Source organism: Populus trichocarpa, chromosome 5 (genome assembly GCF_000002775.5).
Source record: "Populus trichocarpa isolate Nisqually-1 chromosome 5, P.trichocarpa_v4.1, whole genome shotgun sequence".
Lineage (NCBI taxonomy): Eukaryota > Viridiplantae > Streptophyta > Magnoliopsida > Malpighiales > Salicaceae > Populus > Populus trichocarpa.
In genome coordinates, this window is record NC_037289.2 from 8,011,071 (window position 1) to 8,023,963 (window position 12,893).

The 12,893-nt window shown below is 35.3% G+C and overlaps 3 protein-coding genes across 4 annotated transcripts; 2 read left to right on the forward strand and 1 right to left on the reverse strand.

Annotated features, from left to right (window-relative positions):
• The first annotated feature begins 490 nt into the window (after positions 1-490).
• On the forward strand, positions 491-3,520 carry LOC18099154 (F-box protein At4g35930). 2 transcript variants are annotated; one of them, XM_024601059.2, is made up of 6 exons: positions 510-650; positions 929-973; positions 1,135-1,608; positions 2,633-2,707; positions 2,795-2,904; positions 3,016-3,520. In XM_024601059.2, the coding sequence occupies exons 3-6, from the start codon at positions 1,189-1,191 to the stop codon at positions 3,275-3,277; spliced, it is 867 nt and encodes a 288-aa protein (XP_024456827.1). In that variant the 5' UTR covers positions 510-650; positions 929-973; positions 1,135-1,188; the 3' UTR covers positions 3,278-3,520. The 2 variants fall into 2 exon arrangements, with proteins under 2 accessions (XP_006383065.1, XP_024456827.1); XM_006383003.3 differs by lacking the exon at positions 929-973 and having other exon boundaries at positions 491-650.
• Positions 3,521-4,439: 919 nt separating this feature from the next.
• LOC18099156 (uncharacterized) lies at positions 4,440-7,656 on the reverse strand. Its single transcript, XM_024601874.2, has one exon. The coding sequence runs from the start codon at positions 7,558-7,560 to the stop codon at positions 4,951-4,953; it is 2,610 nt and encodes an 869-aa protein (XP_024457642.1). The 5' UTR covers positions 7,561-7,656; the 3' UTR covers positions 4,440-4,950.
• Positions 7,657-11,752: 4,096 nt separating this feature from the next.
• On the forward strand, positions 11,753-12,757 carry LOC18099157 (heavy metal-associated isoprenylated plant protein 27). The gene is made up of 2 exons (XM_006383006.3): positions 11,753-11,968; positions 12,148-12,757. Exons 1-2 carry the CDS (start codon positions 11,888-11,890, stop codon positions 12,538-12,540), a joined length of 474 nt encoding a protein of 157 aa, XP_006383068.3. The 5' UTR covers positions 11,753-11,887; the 3' UTR covers positions 12,541-12,757.
• Positions 12,758-12,893: the final 136 nt, after the last annotated feature.

Below are 12,893 nucleotides of genomic sequence, written 5' to 3' on the forward strand. Positions count from 1 at the left end.
GGCCCTTGAGGCATTGACCCACTCTATATTATTTTAGATCACCGTCTAATTTATTCAAAAAGATTTCATTATCAAAGTACTTCAACGCCCTCTGCATTCAAGTCAGAAGAGCGCCAGTCACGCAAATTTAATGGATACATGGATGGCTTAAATTGTCCTTTACAGCATTTAATCTCTTAAATGACGTGGGCCCCGCTTTCTCAAAATTGTCAAGATTAATATATTAAATTAATCATCAAATCCATTTTTTAAAACTTAAAACAGAACAACTAATCAGAGTATCCAAGAGATCGTAATTATCGCTTGAGGACACCGCTAAAATCAAAGAGACAAGACACTCATATTCCATCACCCCAACACTATAACTTGCCACGTTAACACTTAACCACCAGTCTTTTCATGAAACTCGAGTTGCTTTAACATCTCCCACTTGAAAATTTTGGCGGGCAATCAAAAATAAAATTCAAATAAAGAACCAAGCAAACCCTAGCGGCCCCAATTGTTTTCCCTCTCCCTCAACTTTCCCTCTCTCCCTCTCCCTCTCCCTCTCCCTCTCGCTCTCTCTCTCTCTCTCTCTCTCTCTCTCAAATTCTCTCATTTCTGCTTTGGTCTCTCTATTTCCATGGATTGTGACCTCTTCTGAGTTTCAGGTTATTTAGCATTTCTTTCTTCTTCTTCTTCTTCTTCTTTTCTCTTGATTTATTGATTGATATTTTCTTTTTAGATTTATATTTGATCATTTTTGGCTTTTATGTTTTGTTTATTACGGACTGCAGTAAATTAGGGTTTTAAGTTAATATTTCTGTTTAAGTTTTTTCTTTATTCTGCCATGATTAATGTGATTTTTAGCAATTTATATATGGTTTTGTTGTTCATTTCTTGGGCTTTTGTCTGTGTTGAATATGTATTTCTGGTGCTTTATTGACAGGTTTGGTTAATTAATTGGGGATAGTTGAGAGAATCTTTAATCTATATGAGTTCAGTTTCTATGTTCATTTTGTAATTGTTTCTTTTGGTATTTAGTCTCATCTTGCGGGCTTATTAAAGTGATTAATTCAAATTGTCTTTTCAGACATTGATTAATGATGGATTTCTAATTTATTTTTATTTCATTATTGGATGTTAACATTAAAGGGAATAAATTGGAACAATTGGAAACATATTTGAGAAGGGGAAAGAGGGTTTATTATGGGTAAAGTGTCTCCTAAGGATGGAAATTTGAAGACCCCAAAGCAAAAAAGGCGGTTACGGAGCTCAAGCAGTAGGTATTTGAAGCCAGGTGCGCTTGCTCAGCTTCAGTATAGCAAGGCGTCAGCAGCGAAGTCATGTACCGATCTTGGAAAAAAGAGGGTTGCTGTGTTTGGCAATAAGAAGGTGGGGGATGATGATGAGCTGGTGGTCGAAGACAGGGCTATGGATAAAAGCCCTTTGTTATTATCACCTGTGGGTTTGTGTAAACAGCATCATCCAACTATTGATAAAAGCCCCTTGATGCTATCACCCGTGGATTTGCTCAAACAAAATCATTTAGCGAGGACACCAAAGACCCCTCGGATTGAAGATTGTGATACCGAGTCTAGACTTGAGTCTCTTCCCATGGAGTTGCTGGTAATACTCATTCCTGAGCATGGTATATGGAGGAATTTCTATTTGTTTAGCTTTTGTGGACTTGTTAATCCTTGGATATGCTTCTGTAATTACACTATGAAAATCAAGATCTAGAATAGTACAGATATGAATATGTTACCCTGCATGTTTCCCTTTAGAAAGTTAAATTAAATTAAAGTAGGTTGGAAATCCTGGAAATATTTAGGAACATGAAGGAATTTCAATATTTGAGTTAGAGAGCTGGATGTGCTATGGAGGTATGATCTTATAGATTCCAAAAAAAGATAAAACCTTATCAAATTTCACATCACATTTCTTTATTTGCGAGATGTTTTTTTTATAGATGCTAATGCTAATACATTTGTAAGTTGAAAGCATCTGCATGTATATGTGAAGCGCCATCTTGGCATCTTATAAAGTTGTTTAGAGATGCTTTGGAGAGAATAATTTTTATTTTGTTATGTGCTTCGTTGTTATTTTGTCACTGAAGCTGTAATGGAGAGGCAAGTTTATGGAAGTTCTACTTTCTTGATATATAAAAAGAAAAATTTAACTCTTGATGCTCAAATGATCAGCCAATAGGATGGTAGGCATCTTAAATTGCAGTGCTATAGATTGAAATTCAATGAGGGTGAAAGTGGATATACTATCAATTTTCCCAAAGTGTTGTAAATGTTATGCAGCCACCTGTCATTTATCATGGTTCGTCTTTTATCTGTTTCTTGTATATATGTAACTCAATTGTTGCTTTTCTGTTTCTCTGTGTCTCTTTGATACCTTGGCCTATCCACTAACGAATTCTGCCAAAACCCAATGACTGAGACATGCTTAAATTATGTTGATGACAGGAAGGATGTTCTTTGCATAGGAATTGTGAAATCCTTCTTAAATCAAGAAAGAATGGATCACTTTATTTTGTTTGATACCTGCTCCTGAACACACAGCTTTGCCCTTAATTCCTCTCAAATGTTTTCTTACGCCTCATTATTTGTATGTTGATTCCTGTTTGTTTGTTTCTTTTGAGGTTAAAATACTCTGTCACCTGCACCATGACCAGCTGAGGGCTGTTTTCCATGTTTCTCAGAGAGTTAGAAAAGCTGTAAGTCTCTCTTTCTCTCTCTGTGTTTAATCCACTGATGTTAGAGTTGAATTGAAGAGTGAACCTGTTAATGCTTGTTGAGAGCAGGTTTTGCTTGCAAGGCAATTTCATTTCAATTACACAACACCAGATCGCTCTCGACAGGAGATGTTACTGACAATGACCCCACGGCCTACTGAACACTGGCCTTTTATGAGGTAGGCATCCAAAAGCACAAGGTTTTTTTTTTCCTCTTATAATTATTTTTGAAGTTGCTAATTCATCCAGTTTTGTACTTGCGATGTTTGAATGACCATTGCACATTGCAGCAAGGGGAGTGGTAAGGGCATTTTCATGTCAACTCCACATACCCCAAAAGCTCCAAGGCATGGTCCCCGGCCACCTTCTCGCATCAAAATAACTGAGATGAAGAGTATTGCTGCGGTTCTTTTCCAAGATTCAACATTGTCTTCAAGATGCATGGTGCCGTCCACCCTGCCAAAGCCCCTTTGCAAATCTGTGGCTTCTAACAGGGTTCTATTCTATGAGGAGGAGTTATGCCAGGCTGTTGCTCAGAATAAACTTCGTTGATCTCATTGTCGTTTCTTTCCCATTGCCTTGTGTTCCATTTGTATAGTTTGTTTCCATCCTATAGCTAGGTAGTTATAGTTTGAAAGAGGGGTATGCAATTTTGTAGGTTTCTGGGGCAAATTAGGTGACAGGTAATATGGGACTTCAGATTTGCACTAGTCCAAAGATTTAGGTTGTGGTTGTTGGAATAATATATTTGAAACTGGATACTTGTATATATTCCTATATATGTTTGCAATGATATTTGGATTTCTTCTATAAAAATATTCAAATAATTTAAAATTAAAATTGAAAACAAATTGGAATGAATATCAGAAATATTTAGATGGTGAATATTTAAGCTAAAAATTTCAATAATATCTAAAGAGAATACGATTCTCTTATAATAGATATTTTTATGAAATGTCGTAATATAATGAAGTTTGAAATGGTGTGATACATGATAAACCATGTAAATTTTTCATAGAGCTATACGACATTTATTTTTATCTTTTAAATAAAATTCCATATAATATTTAAAAAGATAGAATATTAAACTTATCATATTTAAATATTTAAGGATATAATACTTATATGAAGCATATTATAACTAAAAAGGCACGGATAAAATGAGATAAATAGAAGTTTATAAGATACAAAAGTAACTTTTAGATATTATTTTTATCATCCTATTAAGTAACGAGTGTTTATTTTATAGAAAAAAATTTGATTTTCAAAAGTTTAAGAACCACAAATTAACATTGAAAGCTATAACATGAGATGCTCAACCTAAAACTTAAAAAACATAATAAATTCGTAGATTTGGTAAAATAGTTAGGCATTAATAAGATATTAACCTTGCAAGAAAGCTGAAAATAATAAGATGCTCCTACCAATCATGTAGAAGCAATATATAATATTGACTCAAACAAACAGCTTGAGACCATCAAATCTAAAATGAATTTCATATATTCCAACCAGATATAGACCTTGATTAATTAATTCATTTGAAAGAATAAAACTCATTTGATATAAATGGGTATTTAAAAGAATTAAAGGATAAAACTTATCTGAGAAAAAGTTCATCTTCATGAACAAGTACACATAAACTGATAATATAGGTTGTCGTCGAGAAATTAAAGATAGAAAGTGATAAACTGATAATGAAAGTAGTTGCAGACTCTTGAACCAGCAACAGGTGTTTATATAGATTCTTTGAGCATGATATACATACACTGCACTCGTTAGATTTATAGCAACCTAATGTCTTGTAAAATAATAACATCACTGAATAAGATGGAAGGAAAGGGTCACCCAAATTAACTTCAGCTTGCCTTCATGACCGATAACAATTTCTTGAAAGAACAGGGACTCCTTGCAACTGCAAGCACGCCTATGCCCCTCTACTGGTTAGTTCTCAAACATTATCACTGCAGTTATTTTTAGCTAAAACGTAACCATTAAATTCACAGGCTCATTAGAATACATGTGTGCTAACCAATTCAACAAAATTCAGTATCCTTCACAATTGGAAGACATGCTGGTCTTAAAGGCAATAAACACTAGCGCATCCTGCTGCTGGCACTACATGAACTGCCCAAAAGATCTCATCTGGAATTCATGAACTGCCAGATAATCACGCGTTTCTTAAATACTTCAAAAAGATGAGCGCTCGGGGACAGCTGACAATGTAATTACTTGCCACGTTCCACCTGCACTGTCAAATCCTTGATTCCGACATCCTGAAAAGTGTTTAAAACCTGTGCCTTCACAGATTCTGTGTCAATTTTGTCTGAGACATGAAGATGCAGAGTACCAACAATATCTGTGTTAGTAAAGCTCCAAAAGTGCAAGTTCTGAATGCCACGTAACCCCTTTATCTTCATGGTATCATTTATGGCTTCTTTCAGATCCTGCTCATGAGTCCTCGGAATTCTTTGAAGCAAAATCTCAGCAGAGTTTCTGAGCAACGGAATGACTGAAGATACGATTAAAACGGAAATGAATATTGAGCAGGCAGGGTCAGCAACAAGCCATCCTTTGTACTTAATTAGGAGAGTAGACAAAACAACACCAACACTTCCCATCGTATCTGCCAGAACATGCAAAAAGATTCCCTCCATGTTGTGGTCAATGTGGTGATGGTGGTGTTTTTTTGGTTCCTCTTGTCCAGATACTGGTGTCCTTTGTTGGGAACCACTCTTTCCCAAAGAAGAATCACTTTTAGAATCCAAATATTGAAGTTCTTGAGGATTGGCATGATGATGATGGTCATGGCATCTGTGATCAGGTGAATGATCACAGTGCTCATGTTGATGGTGAGCATGGGAGGAGTGGTCATGGTCATGAGCATTATCGTGGGGATCATGGCTGTTGGAACTCCCGATTTTACAGCTGTCTATAATGCTCTGGTGATCGCAAAGATGGTGTTCATGATGTTCATCATGGCTAGCCAAAGACTTCTCATGGCATTCATGGGAAACAGAGGCATGTTCATCATGCTTTTCTTGGTCATGTGAATCGTGGTGATGGTGGTGACAATGAGAGTCAGCATGTGAGTCAGCATGAGAGTCAGAGTGGGAGCATGATCCAGAGCCACCATGAGCATGATGATGCTCTTCATGAAAGAAGACCAAACCAACCAAATTCACAACAAGTCCTCCAATCGAAACAGTTAAAAGACTATTAGTTGATATCTCCTGAGGGTCCAGAATCCTCTCAAATGACTCCAATACAATTAGTACTCCAACAAGAACTAGAAGAACAGCATTAACATATCCTGACAGAACCTCAAACCTTCCCCGACCATAATTAAACTGATTATTTGCAGGCAACCGGGAGATATAAGAAGCGTATAGACCAATTGTCAAAGCAGCACAATCGAACAACATATGACAAGCATCTGATATCAATCCAAGACTATTACTCATGAACCCAGCAACAAATTCGACAACCATATAACCAGTATTAATCAAAAGGAAAAGTGCAATCTTACGGGACTTTCTCTCGCTCAGAATGTGGCGGATAGGCTTCATAATAAAACCACTAAATACCTTGGGAGGTGTATCCATTCCTAATTCAGGATAATGTGAATGAATAGAGTCCAAATTTTTAACACCAAAATACAGCAAGAAACCACATATCAAAAGCCCCCAAAGAGAAAGCTCAGGGAAATAGAACAGCTCCAAAACAACCGTGCAAACAAATGTAACAAAAAACTCTCTCCGGAAATCTTTAGAACCCACTAATTTCCCATCATCACTGCAATTCTCACTCAAAAGAACCCCAAAAACAACAGTATTCGCCAGAGGCCAACCTAAACTTGCAATAGAAACACCTTTTCCATCGCCATTACCACTTTCAAACACTATAAAGCTTACAGCAGCAGGAATAAACAGTATAATTGTGGTATAAAACAAAGAAATCAATCGAACCCGTTTTTGGTCTAATGCTCTAATTGTCCCCCAATTCATAGAAACACGCTCATAAAACCCCAAGAAACCAGACACAAAAGGCAACACCATTGGCCAAATCCTAAAACAATTCTCTCTAGGAAAAACCGAAATCCCATATTTATCAATGAAACCAATGGAAAATGGGAAACAATCAATCCGATCCCAACTTATTGAAAGCAAAAACAAGCCGACAAAAAGGGAAATAAACCCAGGTAATTTATGGGTGCTTACACCAAAATTACTATTCTTTCTCCTCCGATCAGTAACAAAACGAGCGGCCGCAACACTACCGGATAATTCAGCGAGAATCATGGCAGCAGTCCCACAATATCGAAGCGCTTGGAATCTGATGAGGAAAACAACAGTAAGGAGGAGAGATTTGGAAAACAAGAGCCTGTGTTGTGATTGGGAGATTGAGGAGAGAGAAAAGATGGGTTGGTTAGGGTTTGTTCTGAAGTGTAAAGGGGTTTTAGAGGAGGAGGAAGGGGAGAAGAAAAAAGAGAAAGAGAGGGATAAAAGAAAGGAGAGGAGACAGACAAGGAAAGCGAAAGGGAAGATATTGAAGGAGGAAGGAGAGGATTGAAGGAAAGGGAGGAGAGAGTAGAGGGAGCGGAGAGAGAAGAGGAGGAAGAGGAAGTAAAAGGAGAAATTTGAAGAGGATTTGGAAGGAAGGGAGGAGAGTCGGTGTTTTGATGGTGTTGGGATTGGGGTCGTCGAGGTGTATGGGTAGGGTCTGGATTTGGTGGGGGTGGCTGAGGAGATGGAGGTGAAGGTAGTGGTGGCGGTTCGTGGAGGGACGGATAGGCGGTTAGGACGGTGCTGATGGTGATGGTGGTGGTGGTCGGCCATGGCGGCGACTAGTGGTCTCTTGAAGTGGTGGTGTTGACTGTTTTTCTTGAAAAACAACTACTTTGGGAGGAGGAGGAAACTGAGTGTGTCATTTAAATATTATTTCAAGACAAATATTCAAAATATAGAATTCTATATAAATTTCAATTATAATAAAAAAGTCTATGGGAGAAGTGACCGTCATCAGGTAAATATTATTTTTTAAAGGATTTATAGGTTAAAATATATATTGAAATAATATATATATATATTAAAAAAAATATTATTTTTTATATCTAAAAATAATCATAAAATAAAAAAATCAATTCAAAACTAAAAAAAATTATTCTTTTTTAAAATACAGTTGAATAACAATATCAGATACCACCTAAAACTCTTAATTTTTTACGATGACGATGATTAGAGTATAGTTATTAAACTCGGTCTAATGTTGAGGTAAGGAGCTAGGTCACAGGTCGTGTACAAGTTGACCTGAATCAACTTGAAAAAAAATAATATTTGAGGTTTTAATATTTTATATGGAAAAGTTTTGAAACAATGCATATAAATATATATTATAAAAAAAAATAACTAATAAGTTATCAATGCATATAAATATACACTATAAAATAATATTTTATATATAGATGTAGGTTATATATAATTAATTCACATTGAAAAATTAATAAAAAATTTCATGTAGATGTAGATTATAAAAAAAAATATGTGAAGCTAAGTATTTATAAATTAATTATATATTTTTTAAATTTATTAAAAAAATAAAAAAATTATATAAAAAATCTACATTGGGTCTTCCAAGTTTAGGTTAACTCGATAAATTACTACCGTGCTAGTTATAAACATGAGTTTTTGTGATTTAGAGTGTGTTTGGTATTGCGGTTGCTGTTGTGGTTGTGGTTTTAAAAAAATTGTTTTATAAAAAGTATTTTTAGTTGAGGTTGGTTTGAAAAAATATATATTTGGTTAAAACTGTGGTTGAAATTGAGGTTGAACAAAAAGTAGTTTAATGTGTTTGGTTAAAAAAATGCTTTTCAAATTGAGATTATAAAATAATTAAAAAATATATATATTAATATTAATGATTTTTAATTTAAATATTATACATTTAACTACTGTTATTACATCATGAAATAAATAATATTAATATCAAATATTTTTTATTATTCCATTAAACTATGTGCAATGTCATTACATACGAAATCTATCCAACAATTAAATACTAGTTTTTCGAGTAAAACACAATTATTTTAAAAAAATTTACAATTTTATTACGTACAAAAGTCATTCGACAAGAACTACAGTTTTCATGATTTTTTGAGCGTGCAATAAAATTAGGTAAAATATTATCAGGGATAAAATTGAGATTACAGTACGAGTAAATTTAATTCACCTTAAACTAATTTTTTTTAAAATAAAAATAAAAATATTGTTCACAATTAACTGCACTGGTTTTTTGAGAAAAAAAAAAACTAAACTTTTCTCACTAGTTTTTAAAAAAAAAAAAAATTGAACAGTGCGACAGTGGATCCATGTTCCACTATTCCTTAAAAATACCCAGAAGCAGCAAAATTCTCCAATCCTACGGCCGGGCAGCAAAAATTAGGATGTCCTACTAAGCAAAATCAGTTTTGCTTGCTTTACCAAACCCTGATAGGTGTAGTTGCAGATACATTACCAAACAAACAGCGTCTTAAAATCCGATGAATGCCTTGAGTCAACACAACAGGTCAGCAGAGTAGTGATTTTTTTTAAAAAAAAAAAAAAAAACAAGAAGAAGCAAAGACTGTCCCGTTATAAGCGGCACCAGATATCCTCTTAACCCATGTGTGTAATGTCCTAATAGAAATGATGCGCTGTCTTGTGTTTTGGTCAAGGAAGCAGATTTGTTTACAGTGTCATGCGTAACTTGTATAAGAGATAACATGAAAGTGACTTCATCATGCTTTCATGAACAGGAACAAAATCTACTTGCAAATGGGAATCTGCAAGTCTCTGGCTGTTTTAGCTGAATTAAACCATCAAGCTCACAGGCTCATAGCACAGGTTTTATGCCATAATAATGGCACGCAACAGCGGATGAGCTTGCTAGCTAATGACAGAATGAGGAAGAAGTCTTAATTTGTCCAATGAGGGAAACGAAAACATAAAACCGTAAGGGAGCAACAAATAGTAAGCTATCTTACCAATCAGAGACACAACCACTAAAGAGTCTGATTCCAAAATAATCTTACGAAATCCAAGACACCATGCAAGCTCCTGGTTCCATCCAGCAGCCTCGTTTTCCTCAATTCCTCGAACCAGTTTTCTTATCGCCCTTATTGGGCTAGCTTCGTCAGATGCAGTCACGCCAAAAATCCTATTGTTTCTAGACTTCTACATCAAACCAAAGAGTCCCTCCAGAGACTACTGCCCAATGCCATCCCTCACTGGTAACTTCAGTACTCTTCAAATTATGCAATAACCACGAAATCAGACCATCAACAAAGATGGCTTGCTTGTCGCGCATACAACCTAGCTTTTACCAAGTCGTGTGGGCTAGTCTACAATCCCTCAACACATGCAAGGCTGATTCAACAATAGATGGACACGCATGGCAATGAGGATTGATAGTCATATATATACATGTCGTCCCAGTACTCTGTCCATTCGTAAGCAATCTATTGTGAACGAGTAAATTAACAAATGAACATTCTTATCCTCTCAAGGCCTTTCCAATCCCAAACTAACCTCCATAATGGTCCCAATTGATGATTTTGAACCAGCTTGTATGCTGATTTAACCGTGAATACCATGAATACGCCACTGCTAGAATATTGCTGAAACACTTTATCATCATCAATCTCCATGTTTGGTGGTGGATAACTAGCCAACAGTACCATCATTAATTGCATAGGTAAAAGATGCGCAAAAATATCCCATCTCCATTGTTGAATGGGAGTAACCATGTCTGCCACTTTTAATTCGTGAATCTCCTCTGGAATGGGCTGAGTACTGCATGCATGGTCAGCTAAAGGACCATATCCTTCAAGCCACACATCTGACCAGAACCTCGCCTTTCTACCATTCCTGACTGCCCAAGAAACACCCTGAGGAACCTAAGGCCACACCTTACAAATTGCTTTCTATAAAGGCGAGTCTGTTCTTTTGGCCTGCACTTGGGAAACACCTCCACCTGATCTATAACATCCTTACTTCTTAAAATCGAATTCCATAAAATTATCCAGGTCATTGAGCACCCACATCCAAGCTTCATTATAAAAGTTTTATTCATGGTATGCATATTGCGCAATCCTAAGCCTCCTTTCGCTTTCGGATGACAGAATCTTTTATTGAATTATTTTCCTTGGATTTTTACCATTAAAATTTTATTTTTATATCAAATATATTTTTTATTTTTTTAATTGTTATTTTTAGTTTTTCTTTTTCTTTTTTAATTGAAATTATTTTTCAATTTCATCCATTATGATTTTATTTTTTTTATTAAATTTGGTTCTCTTTCTTTTAAATTTACATTTTTTAAATTGTTTTTTTTCATATTTATCCCTAATTATTTTGATTAATTTAGAATTTTACATTGTTATTTTTTTTTATTTGCATTTTACGTTGTGATTTGGCTTTATGATCCGTGTTACAAATTTTGAAGGTTGGACCGGGTTCATTTCAGTTATTTTTAAAAAATTCATTTATCATCATTGAGTTTATTGAAAATTGATTTTCTTTGTTTTTTTTATGTTTTGATTTTTGTTATGAATTTTATTTTTCTTTTTAATTTTGCCTTTCAATACAATATTTATTTTATATTTAAAGTTTGATATGATACTACTCGAGGGTTTTGACAAAATTATTTAGTTTTGCTAGTTTTTTGTTTTTTAATATATTTTTTTCATGAATATTTTTTTTGATTTTATTATTTTACAATTTGATTCATAAAATTTGATAATCATTATTTTTTTTAGTTTTTTTCATTTGACATCATTTTTTTCAACGGCGAAGAAATTATCCTGGTGCGCGGTGAATCCGAGCCATCAATCTAGTATTTTACGTATTCATATTCAGTTTGGGATTCATTTAATGGTCCCACGTGATCATTTCATTCACGTGCCTGTTTTTACTTGAATCACTTGTGTCATCCACACCTATACAAACTTACACGTGTTTATCCACAACAGAAACACGTAACAAATAATTTTTTAGCAGCGGAGGCAGGGCAGCCATTAAAGAAAAAACAAGAAGAAAGAAAGAGCAGGCACATTCCTCGTTGTTCTAGCAGCGTCTATGTTTTTACTTTAAGACACGTTGCAAGTTGGAGCCATTTTACCACTTGCACATGGGGTGTCTGGATCGCATCTCCGAACTCTGTGACTGGCCCCATGATAGCACGGGACTCAGAAAACGCGAGCCATTAGAGGTATTTACTACTCAGATCTTTATGATACGAAATGATGAAATACCCCCTTCATGTTTATTATGTCTTTCTTCTGTATCCAGTCTACTTCCAATTTTATTATTACTGCTTGAACGGCCTGCTTACTTAGGAAAGGCTAGAATGTCTGTTTTACAATGTTGTCCTGTCTTGTGCTGGTACAGACAGTGGAGATTAAAGTGAAAATGGACTGTGAAGGGTGTGAGACAAAGGTGAGAAACTCAGTGACAGGGATGAAAGGAGTGATCCAAGTAGAAGTGGACCGCAAACTACAGAAACTGACGGTGACCGGATACGTGGACCCGGACGAGGTCTTGCACCGTGTGAGGTATAGAACGGGAAAGAAAGCTGAGTTCTGGCCGTATGTGCCGGCTGAGGTAGTCCCTCTCCCATACTCCCCTGGAGTGTATGATAAGAAAGCCCCACCTGGGTACGTCCGAAATCCGCTTCAGCTCGAGGACCCACAGGCCTCTTCTATTGCAAGTGCCGGTTCTTTCGAGGTGAAGACCACTACAGCTTTCAGTGATGATAATCCAAATGCTTGTGTGATAATGTGATTAATTGCATGTTGTGATATAGTCAATCTGGGCTGTGATCGACGAGTTGTGTTGTGTGGTGTGTGTGAAATAGGTGTAAAATTTTCATGGAAGAGTTTATGTTACCGTTAACCCTACCAAAATTTCTTTTTGAAAAATTACCTTCCCTTCTTATTTTTCAAGGTTGCCAATTGTGAATTGTGTTTAATTGATAAAATTTGAGGATAAGGTTGTATAATTGATGATTTTTCTGTAGTGCCGGGGCATTTTTTCTTTTAATAAAATAAAAAATATTTTTTATTTTTCAAACTATTTTTTAATTTGAAAATTCATTAAAATAATATTTTTTTTACTTTTAAAAAATTTATTTTTGA